This window comes from Chiloscyllium punctatum, chromosome 9 (genome assembly GCF_047496795.1).
Source record: "Chiloscyllium punctatum isolate Juve2018m chromosome 9, sChiPun1.3, whole genome shotgun sequence".
Classification (NCBI taxonomy): Eukaryota; Metazoa; Chordata; class Chondrichthyes; order Orectolobiformes; family Hemiscylliidae; genus Chiloscyllium; species Chiloscyllium punctatum.
Genome location: NC_092747.1, coordinates 6201249 through 6214127, shown reverse-complemented (window position 1 = coordinate 6214127; position 12879 = coordinate 6201249). Strand labels below are relative to the sequence as shown.

General features: G+C 44.3%; 1 protein-coding gene across 1 annotated transcript; it reads right to left on the bottom strand.

Annotated features, from left to right (window-relative positions):
• Positions 1-3120: 3120 nt before the first annotated feature.
• Positions 3121-11888, bottom strand: LOC140481108 (BTB/POZ domain-containing protein KCTD14-like). Its single transcript, XM_072576787.1, has 2 exons — positions 11769-11888; positions 3121-4648 (listed from the first exon to the last, which is right to left on the bottom strand). The coding sequence occupies exons 1-2, from the start codon at positions 11826-11828 to the stop codon at positions 3977-3979; spliced, it is 732 nt and encodes a 243-aa protein (XP_072432888.1). The 5' UTR covers positions 11829-11888; the 3' UTR covers positions 3121-3976.
• Positions 11889-12879: the final 991 nt, after the last annotated feature.

Sequence of the window (12879 nt, the reverse complement as noted above, 5' to 3'; positions counted from 1 at the left end):
GCTGATAATTAATAATGTTTTCATCTTCATCATTAGACTCTTAACTGCAGAATTTTATTGACTTCAGATTCTGGTAGGATTTGAATCTGGGTCCCCAGGATTAACAATCTGGCAATTATACAACTAGACCATCACCTCCCCTTGCTTCTGGTGAAGACCTACACATGGAATTTCTTTTTAAAAATGGGGAGGCTGTTTTGTTGCAGCTCTGATTCACATCATTCTCTCTAACTAGGAAACTATCCTATTTTAATAGCTGCTGCAGATATATCAGAAGGATTTACATGGGGTGGGTCAGTGGTTAACACTGCTGCCTCACTGTGCCAGGGACCCGGATTCAATTCCACCCTTGGACGACTGTCTGTGTGGAGTTTGCATGTTCTCCCTATGTCTGCGTGGGTTTCCTCCGGGTGCTCCGGTTGGATGGATTGGCCATGCAAACTTGCACACGATGTCCAGGGATGTGCAGACTGGGTGGATTAGCCATGGGAAATGCAGGGTTAGAGTGGATCTGAATGGGCTGAATAGCCAGCTTCCACATTATAGGGATTCTATGATGATAATCAGGCCACATTTTCACGTGGTGATTACGAAGCACCATTCACCACCATCGAGCCCTGAGGTGATGCTTGACCGCAGAGCCTAAACTACCCATCACACCACAAGACCACCCATAGTCTGTACGGAGGTAATTACAATAAAAATAGAGAACTGCAGATGCTGGAAATCTGAAGTAAAAACAGTAGTTAGTTCTAGTTATCCACAGCTGCAGGAATGATTCATGAGGGAACTTACGTAACAAATTCCTTTCTTGCCAAAATTTGCATTGTCAATGAAACATATATTACTCCACAGGGGTGGTCAATAGAATACTTATCATTCTTTAATAGAATTAGCAACAGACGTATTTAGCAGATTACCCAATCTGATTCCTCATAGACCAACCATGCAGAGTACACCACACCCAACTGCAATTGGAGAATGCATCATTGCTCCGAGTTTCACTGTGACATAATTAAATGTCTTTCTGATCAGAGGCAGGGCCTGACTGCAGGGGCACAGCTGACCCACAGGTAGAACATGCCTGGTCCTGCAGCGAGGCAGCTCAGCCCATTTCAAGGCCAACATCTTGCCACTACAGAACGTGGCAAGCTGAGGGCTGATGTCAGTCCAGGAGCAGCTGCGAAGGTAAATGGGCCAATCATGACTCTCCTCTTACAAACCATCCAATTCCCATTTCTGTCGACTTCCATGTTGATTGGCCATTCGTGTCAATTCAAGCCATTGCCCACTTGTTTAGATATTTTTACGTGCGATATGGGCATCAATGGCAAGGTCAATTTTTGTTGCCCATCCCTAAGTGCCCTCTTACTGGGCTATTTCAGAGGGGCAGTTAAGAGTCAATCCCATAGCTGAGAGTCTGGAGTCACATGTAGACCAGACTGGGTAAAGACAGAAGAATACCTTCTGTAAAAAGGGATTAGTGAACCAGAAGGGGTTTTTACAACAATTGATGATAGGAGTGGTGACCATGAAACTAAGACCAACATTTGATTCCAGTTTTATTCACTGTATTTAAGTTCATTTGAATAAGATTTGAACCTACATCTACCAAACATTAGCCTGTAACCCTGGATTACTAGTTTAATAACATCGTCACCACCTCCCATTCATTCATGAGCCATAAATCATTAGCAATGCACTTAGTGCATTTCCCCATGTTGTGATGATGTTGCTCCTTTAATAAGGTTATGTTGTCCTTGGGTTTTTTTTTAAAGGAGGTTGTAAAGACGCAGATTCTGAAATGTCTGGAGTTGATCCACCTGTTTTGAAAATAAAACACTTATTCAACAAAAGGGGAGTGGTCAGATCTCCCAGCTCAGCTTTTCTCTGGTTTGGTTTGGTTTGGGTTTTAGTAGTCTGGCTGTTCAGAGAAAGCAGTCAGTCAGTTTTGAGGCTGCTGGTCAAAGATACAGCTACATGGAACAAGGTGTTCCTTGCTGAATCTCCCTGCCATCTCTCTCTCTCTCTCTCTCATAAGGCCCTGTGTTTGATTTTTTTTCTTTTTTGCCAAAGGGGTGTATATGGGGATTGTTGCAAGTATTTAGAACAGCACCATTAAGTTGGCATAATCTGTTGGGTTTTTGGATAGGTTACATTATTCCGTATTCTGTTCTCTTTTGTTTGTGTTTCATTCGGTAATCTTGCAAATAAATGCGGTTTTGTTTAAAACTAAGTGGTTGGGCCAGCTGCATCACTCCTGGAATATCCACTGTACACTTACTTAAAACAATTAGCAAAGTTAGGGTCTGGGCTAATGTCTTGAAATGTTTTGAGGCAGTCTGGCTTGGTCCATAACAGATTGGGGGCTCTTTGCAGGATTTGTTCTATAGTTCCAATCTGGGATTAGGGTTGCTGGACTGGAAGGCAGCGAGTGGTAGATGTTAATGCCTTTTGTTCTGGGTGTTGAACTCAGTTGGTTTGAACAGTGCTTGGGTTGGGACCGGTTCTTTCAGTCACCAAGAGTTTTCTGGGGAGGGGAAGAAGTGACTTTGGGGGCCCTGGAAAAGGTGAATAAAACCAAGCTACTGGAATTACCAGACAATCTGGAGTTGGAGCTGCCTCTTTCCGTGAGGAAAGGAGAGATAATTATAGCAATAGCTCAGCATTTAAGTTTACTGGTAACACCATCAGAGTCTTTGGAGATGACTAAAATTGAATTGAAAATGAAGCAGCTCGAGTTAGAGGTAAAAGACAAGGAAAGGGCAACAGGAATGAAATGGTTTGAATTACAATTAAAGGCAGAGAAAAGAGAGAAGCAAGAGAAAAGGAGACAGAGCAAATTTAGGGTCCAGGCTACTTTCTTGAAATGTTTTGAGGAGGTCTGGCCTGGTCCATAACAATGTCGCCTTGCTAAACTTAAAATAATTTTTGAATGAAGGCAAAATACCATGGATGCTAGAAATCTAAATCATCAACATTCCTGCGCACCTTCTCTTGTGTGCATTAGTTGCTAACTCCAATGAACTCCCCCGCCCATTTTCCTAACTGGGTGAATTTCACTCTCCGTCTCTGCTACAGCAGAGGCAGTTGGAAGATGATTGAAAGTCTAACAAAATATTGCTTTTAAAAACGTGCAAAGTGCTTTAAATTCCATGGAGGATCAACATGAGTGATAATTGTACATATAGGAATCCAGGGTGTCAACGGATAATGACCGAGAGGCACACCTGCTACTGTGCACCGTAATGTCTGAGAACAAATTAAATAAACAATGAAAGATTCTCTAGTCATATGGGTTTGAGTACTGCTGTGATGAAGCAGATATCTGTGGATAGATGTGTCTGGGTCGAAGGGGTTTAAACACCTTGTATGTCAGATTAAATAAATCAGATTGGAGATCATTCCTAGACAGGAACAGCTCCCTTAAGGGCCGTATAGTCCCTCATTTCCCTGAGTTGTCCTTGTGCGTTGGAAATTAAAAAGAAAGAACACAGGGTCCATTTAATAGTACAACAGCATTACAGCTGAAGAAAGTAACAGGGCAGATAGACATGCTGGTACAGGATGTAGTTAGTTTGGAGCCACACTGTATTTCCAGTGGCAGGTCTGTCAGTATCAATGAGCCCAAATTTACAGTCAGTGGGTGGGATGTTTGGTGAGTTGTCATTTGATCTGTAATATGGCGTGTGTAAAGATGGTGGGTCCAGATTGAACAGTAGTTTTCAAAAGGGAATCGGGTAAACATTCAAAAAGGAGAAATTTTTAGGACTATGGGGAAGTGTTGGAGATTTGTCAGACAGCTCTTCCGAAGAGCTGACACAGACATTACAGGCAGAATGGCCTCGTGTGCTTTACCATTCTGTGATTCTTGTTTAGCTTCAAAATGCAACATCCTCGCTTCACACATTCAATTGCACAATATTCTGATTGTCCTATGCCTCCTAGGTAGGCGATGTGGTCATTACATTGAGTATTACCACCACGTAAAAGTGAATTTGTAGAGGAATTCACAAGGTCGAACAAGGAACCCTTTCCCTATCTCGTGAGGCCTGTAGGAGGCACTGTAGCCTTTGCTTTCAATGTCCAATTTGATGCAGTAGAGTAGGTCAGAGATGGATGGAGATGCTTTCCAAGGTCCGAATCTCACCACCGACTCCTTGTCTGTGTCCAGGCCATTCACTGCCTCGTGGCATTTGGCTGCATCCTCCTCGTTTCTGACCACGCACACTGTTACGGTGGATTGGCGAGAAGCCACAGCCTCCGCCCTGGCCACCCGCACCATCACCTCAATGTTCTCCTGGTAATTGGGCACCCTGGCCAGGAACTGCCTCCGGCCCACCATCTCGCCGAAGATCTTGGGTGAGTCCTCCAGCAGCTTGACCAAGGGCTCAATGCCATAGAACAAGGCTTCCTGGTAGACTACCTGGGCCAGACTGGGTGGGGGGTCTTGGCCCCGGAGGAAGTCAAGCACGTGCTTGAAGTGAGTCCCATCTCGGTCAATAAAGTACCTCCCTTCCGAGTCCACCTTGGGTCTGGACAGACCACTGAACATCTCAGCCAGCTTGGACCGTGGATACTTGAGCAGAGTTCCAAGTGCAGTGGAGTAAATGTGACCCCCAACATTCAGGTTGATTACTGACGAAGCCTAGAGAAACAATACACGAAGAATGAACCTGGAGAAGTTACAATCCTGTCTTTTTGCACACCCCACACTCTTCATTCAACCTGGCTCATGGATCCCAAGGTCCCCAGGTCACCAAATAGCCATTCCTCAGGAGTGACTGTGAACTCAAAGCATTGGGAATCAACAAATCCGGACCGAATGCAAATTCAAATAATGAATCTGGAATATTACAGCTTTCCAAATTACAGATGACAAAGTAGGCAACCATTGTACTAATCAAATTAATTAGAATTTTAAAAATAAAATTTCATTCATTCAGGATGTGAGTCACTGGCAGGGCCAACATTTATTGCCCTTAATAATTGCAATTAAGAGTCAACCATGTTACTGTGGATTTGAAGTCACATGTAGGCCAAATACACTAAGGATGACAGATTTCCTTCCCTAAAAAGACATTAAATGGGTTTTTACATGAAGTTAGCTTTTTAAAATTGAATTTGACTCCCTCTCCTGTGGGGGATTTGAACTTGCATCCCCAGGATATTACCCTGGGATTCTGGATTCCTACTTCAGTGATATTACCACTACCCTAGTCCTTTTATTGATGGTCTGTTAAGACCGCGATACTCTCATTGTGTTAGCAGTGGGGAACTTCCTGTAAATGCTTGTTGGCTGAGTCATCCGGAGGTAAAGGCACAGCCCAAACATTCCATTTCCATTTGGAGATGACAATTATTAGTTGTTCAAACATTGCTGAGCTGACCAATATGAGCATTGCAATGCTTGAGCAACATGAGATATTGTTACAGCAATGTAGGAACCGGCATTGGCCATTCAGCCCCTTGAGAATGTTTCATGCCACGAAATGATAACCGAATCACCTAAGTCCATTTCCTCACCTCGGTTCCAAAATCTATCCATTTTTAATCAATCTAGCCCCAGCTTATTTATTTTTAGAGGTGAACGTTCCAGGTTTTTGCTACCAGTTTGTTGACAACAGGCTAGCAAGTCGAAGGTTGTGAATTCAAATGGGAAGAGGTGAAATTGAGTTTAATGAATAGGGTAGTTTGAAGATTGGTGTGAAAAACAGTTCCTTAAGGGTGCAGCTAGAGTGCCTTTGCTAAGTCTGATCCTGGATATTAACTAATTCCCTTAGTGGCCAGCAGCTCAGTGGATCACCCATGGACTAAGGAACCAATGTGGTGAGGGACCCAACATGCAAGAGTGACCTTCTTGATGAAAGCCACACCCGCTTTCCTGTCACAGACACATCAGTCCATGGTGACTCCGATAAGAATGACCACAGTCCATTAGGCTATGCCTGACATGCAGACTGAGGGACGCGGACAAGGACAATTCCACTGTACTAGGAATTGATAGTAGAGCCACAGCCTGTGATATGGTGGCAGAATGGTAATGTTGCTGGACTACAATCCAGAGCCATAAAGTTCAAATCCCACCACAGCAGCTGCTGTAGTTTAAATTCAGTGCATGCATTTTGAATCACAAGCTATTGGGCAGCAGCGGACAGGCGCAGTAGTTAGCACTGCTGCCTCACAGGACCTGGGTTCAATTCCACCCGAGGGTGACTGTCTTTGCGGAGTTTGCCTGTGTCTGTGTGGGTGTTCTGCTTTCCTCCCACAGTCCAAAGGTGTGCTGGTTAGATGGATTGGCCTTGGGAAATACAGGGGTAAGAGGGTCAGCTCTGTGGGGTATGCTCTTTGGCGAATTGCTGTGAATAGGCCGAAATGCCTGCCCCCACATTGTAGGGACCCTAGTGATGGCGAGTGTGGAATTATCAGTCTTTGTAAAAACCCACCTGGTTCACTAGTGCCCTTTAAGGAAGGAAATCTGCCATCCTTACCCTGTCTGGCCTAAATGCATGTACTAACTTGCTGAAATTGTCAAGAATGTTACTTAGTTCAAGGGAAGTAGGGATGGACTGGAATCAGCCAGTAATACCCACCCCCACTGAAAAGAGTACAATGCCCTTCAATCACTAGTAGTGTCATTACATTCAGTGGGAGTAGGCCCTTCAATAAAGGTGTTTTGATACAACAAATGAGAAGTAAAAGTTTCTGCTGAAATAAAGGCCAAAAATTAGGAGACAAATTTAATGGTTGGGTAAAAAAAAAATCTAGAAACCTTTTGTTACACAGGAGTTGATGAGATCTGGAATGCATTGTTTGAAATGAGATGGATTTTTCCCACAGTAAGAGGTAAAAGAACCTAAAGAATTGCAGCTGCTGGAAATCAGAAACAAAAACAAAAACAGAAATAATTAGGAGAACACAGCAGGCCTGGTAGCATCTGTCGAGAGAGAAAGCAGAGTTAACTTTTCAGGTCTAGTTCTGAAGATGGGTCACTGGACATGAAATGTTTACTCTGCTTTCTCTCCACAGATGCTGTCAGACCTGCTGAGTTCTCCTAATTATTTCTGTTTTTATTTGCTCTTTTATCCATTAAAGGAATTGGATATATATTTAGAACATAAGAATTCATTTTTGGAGTAGGCCATTCAGCCCATTGAGTTTGCTCCGCCATACAGTCATGGTGAATAAGTTTCTCAACCCCATTCTCCTGCCGTCAGTGCATAACCTTTGATTCCCTTGACAATCAAGAACCTATCTATCTTAAATATACTCAGTGACCTGGCCTCCACACCCTTCTGTGGCAGTGAATTCAATAGATTCACCACTCTCTGAATGAAGACATTTCTCCTTATCTCTGTTCTAAAAGGTCTTCCATTTACTCTAAGGCTGTGCCCTCAGATCCTAGTCTGTCCTACCAATGGAACAACTTCCCAACATCTACTCTGTCCATGCCTTTCAGTATTCTGTTAGCTTCAATTAGACCCACCCCCCTCATCCTTCTAAACTCCATTGAGTATAAATCCAGAGTCCTCAAACTTTCCTCATATGTTAAGCTTTTCATTCCTGGGATCAGTCTTGTGAACATCCTCTGATCATGCTCCAGGGCCAGTACATCCTTCTGGAGATATGGGGCCCAAAATTGCACACAATACTCCAAATGCGGTCTGACCAGAGCCTTATAGACCCTCAGAAGCACATCCCTGCTTTTATATTCAAGTACTCTCAAAATAAATGTCATCATTGCATTTGCCTTCCTAACTACTGACTCAACCTGCAAGTTGACCTGGAGCGAATCCTGGACTAGAACTCCCAAGTTTTTGCACTGTGATAGCTAAATGCTGTCTTGACATTGTAGGCTAAGTGGTCTGGGCAGAATGTGGGACCGATATAGAACTACACAATCCCTACAGAATGAAAGCAGGCTATTTGGCCTATTGAGTCTACATCGACCCTCTGAAGAGCATTCCACCCAGACCCACCCCCTACACTATCCCTGTAACCCTGCATTTCCCATAGTTAACCCACCCAGCCTGCATATCCCTGGTAGTATGGGGCAATTTAGCATGACCAATCTGCATGTCTTTGGACTGTGCGAGGAAACCAGACCGTGCAAATGGAACCTACACAAACATGGGGAGAATGTGCAAACTTCACACAGACAGTCACCCAAAGATGGAATCGAACTAGGATCCCTGGCACTGTGAGGTAGCAGTGCTAACCACTGAGCCACTGTGCCATGGAGCAAAAGGAAAATACCCAGCAGGGTCTGCACTCAGGTCCAGCACAAAGGGAGAGAATTTGACTCCTTGGATGTCAACCTCAAATTGCCTGAAGAAAGACTCCTTATCCTAACACGGAAATTGATGTTGACCAACGTTCCTGGGTTGGAGGTTTCACCGGATGATCTCCAACCTCCCTTCATTCCTCCCCCAACTCTCCTCACCTTTGGCTATGGGATAGGGCGGAACAATGAGAATGAATACACCAGGAAACTAATCAGAAAGTGAATGGATTATCTTGACCTGATTAGATAGAGTTGCAGAGTTTTTACAGCATGGAAGGAGGCCCTTCAGCCCATTGTGTCCATGCTGGTCATTAATCATTCATCTATTTCAATCCCATTTTCCAGCCCTCCGGGAGCAACGGATACAATAAATGATATTGGTCGATGAGCAGGTGAAACTTTGATGGATGTAGAAGGCTCCTTTGGGGCCTTGGATGGAGGTGAGGGAGGACGTATGGGTGTAGGTTTTGCAATTCCTGTGGTGGCAGGGGAGGGTGCCAGGATGGGAGGGTGGGTTGTAGGGGGGCGTGGACCTGACCAGGTAGTCACGGAGGAAACAGTCTTTGAGGAAAGCAGAAAGGGATAAGGAGGGAAATATATCCCTGGTGGTGGGGTCCATTTAAAGGTGGCGGAAATGTCGGCAGATGATGCGGTTAATGCGAAGGTTGGTAGGGTGGAAGGTGAGCACCAGGGGGGTTCTGTTCTTGTTACGGTTGGAGGGGTGGGGTTTGAGGGCGGAGGTGCGGGATGTGGACGAGATGCGTTGGAGGGCATCTTTAACCAAGTGGGAAGGGAAATTGCGGTCTCTAAAAATGGAGGCTATCTGGTGTGTTCTGTGGTGGAACTGGTCCTCCTGGGAGCAGATATGGTGGTGGTGGAGGAATTTGGAATACAGGATGGCATTTTTGCAGGAGGTAGGGTGGGAAGAGGTGTAATCCAGGTAGCTGTGGGAGTCTGTGGGTTTGTAAAAATGTCAGTGTCAAGTTGGTCATCATTAATGGAGAGGTCCAGGAAGGGGAGGGAGGTGTCAGAGATGGTTCAGGTGAATTTAAGGTCAGGGTGGAATGTGTTGGTGAAGTTGATGTATTGCTCAACCTCCTCATGGGAGAACGAGGTGGTGCCAATCACAAACCAGCCATCCAGCCAACTGAAAAGGTATGCATGGAGAAAGCAGGAACAGGGGACTGAATTGGGATGATCAACACAATCATATGAGATGGCAAAGCAGGCTCAAAGGGCCGAATGGCCTATTTCTGTTCCCACTTTCAATGTTTGACCACTTTTTCAAGAAGAGAGTTTCTAGGAATCACTACCCTCAGGAAACAAATTCTCCGCATCTTTGTCATAAATAGATAATGTCTGATTTTTAAACAGTGAGCTCTTAAAACTAAACTCCCCCATAAAGGGAAACATCCCCGCTACCTGCACCCTGTTAAAACCCCTCAAGATCATGTATGACTCAATCAAGTCACATATTAGTCTTCTCAACTCTAACAGACACAACTCTAAACAGTCTTAGCCTTTCCCTCCAAGACAACCCATCATTCCAGATGTTAGTCTGGGAAACCTTCTCTGATCTGTTTCCGATGCACGTACATCTTTCTTAAGTAAGGAGAGCAGATAAATGCCAAGGTGCAGCAGTGGGGTCGAATGGCCTGCTTCTGTGTTGCAATTTTGTGTAACTCTAGAGCAACCCTCAAAGTCTCCTGGACAGATAAAATATAATGGTTTGAATATTGCTAATGAAGAAGTTGATTCCAGTCGCTGGACAGTCAGTGTTTTCCCAGCTGGTGACTATTCACATTATTTGGTCATCGGCTGGCTATTATTGATTACAAAGAAACTGAATTTTCAAAGCCGAGAAAATAGGTATCAATTGTTCCTTGTCTATCCACCTGTTAAAGCCTCTCCCATCCAGAACATTTAAAAATTCAACAAACTGATTTTTTTAATGGAATATGGACATCCCTAATGACTTGAACTGAGTGGCCCTTTTAGAGGGTGGTTGAGCGTCAAGAACATTGCTGTGGGTCTGGAGTCACATAGCAACAGACCAGCTAAGAATGGAAGAACGCTGTTCCTACAGGACATTAGTGAACCATTTCCAAAAGAATCACCACCATACTTGCTTTTAACTCCAGACTCAGTAAATCCAAATAGAAATTGTTGGGAAAAAAAACTCAGCCGGTCTGGCAACATCTGTGATGAGTTAACCTTTCAGGTCCCAGTGAAACTCAGGGTCACTTCTCAAGAAATGTCACTGGATCTGAAGTGTTAACTCTGCCTTCTCTCCACAGATACTGCCAGACCTGTTGAGTTTCTCCTGCAATTTCTGTTTTTTGTTTCTGATTTCCAGCGTCTATGGTTCTTTTGGATTTTGGTTAAACTCAATCTGCCACAGTGGGATTTAAACACAGATCTCTTAACTATTATTCTGGAGCTCTGGTTTGCTCGTCTGGTGACATTATCTCAACACCACCACCATCACCACATAAGAACATAAATGGGAGCAGGAGTAGGCGATCTGGCCCCTCAAGCCTTCTCTGCCATTCGATATGTTTCATGGCCGATTTGTTTGTGGATTCAGTTCCACTTACCAACCTGCTCACCATGACCCTTAATTCCCCAACTGTTCAAAAATCTTTGCCTTAAAAACATTCAGCGAGATAGTCTCAACTGTTTCACTGAGCAGGGAATTCCACAGATTTACGACCCTTCGGGTGAAAAATTCTTCTTCAACTCAGTCCGAAATCTGCTCCCCTTTATTTTGAGGCTATGCCCCTTGTGCTAGTTTCACCTGCCAGTGGATACAGCTCCCTGCTTCTATCTTACCTATTAACTTCATAATTTTATATGTTTCTATAAGACCTCACCTCATGCTTCTAGATTCTAAATAAGGATAGTCCCAGTCTTCTCAATCTCGTGTCATAATCTCGTGAGGAATTGGTTTAGGAGTGTCGAACTTTGAAATCAGTGCTCCCGGATCCACTATATACCTGTGACCCACACTGAAACACAGAGATCCCTCTACCCCCACTGCACTCCAGAATAGAAAAGGGAGGAGCTTTTTAACAAAACAGTGACAGTCATCTGTACCCATCCCCCACACTGTGCAAAAACACAGCTGCTACCAGAGAGACAGCAAGATAGTAAGGGTGACAGAAAGAGTGAAGGAGAGAGAGCAAGACAGAATAACACAAAATGAGGAAAAAGAAAGAAAACCAGAGTAGGCTAAAAGAGAGATGAAGTGATCAGAGAGAAAGAGGGAGAGAGAGACAGAGAGAGAAAGGGAGAAACAGAGAGCAGAGGATGGAAAGTGGAACAATTGAGAACAGGGGACAGAGAAAAAGAGGGAGAAAAGAAGGGATAGGAGAGAATGAGAGGGGGAGATAAGGAGAGAGAGCGAGAGAAGGAAGTAACAATCTAGAAACTATCCATTACAGAATTAGTAACTTTTCAACCAGAGACAGAAGTTGAAACTTACACTTTGGGGGCTGCCCATGTTGGGTTTCACAGAAGTTCCTCTGGAGCCTGTGGAACTCATTCTGTCTGTCCGTCCGTCTGTGTGTGTTCCAGCTGCTCAGCAATACAGGACCAGAAGCACCAACGTAAACAGTCAGGTGGAATAGGGCGGGCCAGCATTGTCACTCAGCACAGTCAAAGACACGAATGCAATCCTGCCAGAGAGGAAGCAAGGCAAGAATTTAAAGTCACAGTCCACACACTGTGCTGTTTATTCAACGTGGAATGGAACCCGCTCAATTAAAGAAATGTACAAAACATATACACATACAAGTCCATAACTCCCTGAAAGTGGCCACACAAGTAGATAAGGTGGTAAAGAGGTATATGGCATGCCTGCCTTTATTGTTCAGGGAATTGAGTGCAAGAGTCAGGGTGTCATGTTGCAGCTTTATAAGACTTTGGTTAGACCCCACTTAGAGTATTGTGTTCAGTTCTGGTCACCACATTACAGGAAGGATGTGGAGGCTTCGGAGAGGGTGCAGAAGAGGTTGACCAGGATGCTGCCTGGATTAGAGGGTATGAGCTATAAGGAAAGGCTAGAAAAATGCAGGTTGTTGCCTCTGGAGCAGCAGAGGTTGAGGGGACACATGACAAAAATTTATAAAATTATGAGAGGCATAAATAGAATTGATGGTCAGAATCATTTCCCCAGAATTGAAATATCTAATACTAGAGGGCATGCATTTAAGATGAGAGGGAGAAAATTCAAAGGAGATGTGAGAGACAAGTTTTTTACACAGAGAGTGGGAGGTGGCTGGAACACACTGCCGGGGTGGTGGTGGAGGTAGATACAATAGGGACGTTTAAGGAACTTCTAAATGGAAGTGGTCTTGGAGTTGGAAGGTACTGCCTGAGGATCTTTGGTGAATTTCTGCAGTGTGTCTTGGAGATAGTACACACTGCTGCTATTGAGCATCAGTGATGGAGGGAGTGGGTGTTTGTGGATGTAGTTCCAATCAAGTGGTTGCTTTGTCCTGGATGGTGTCAAGCTTCTTTTGTGTTGTTGGAGCTGCACCCATCCAGGCAAGTGAGGAGTATTCCATCACACTCCTGACCTGTGCCTTGTAGAT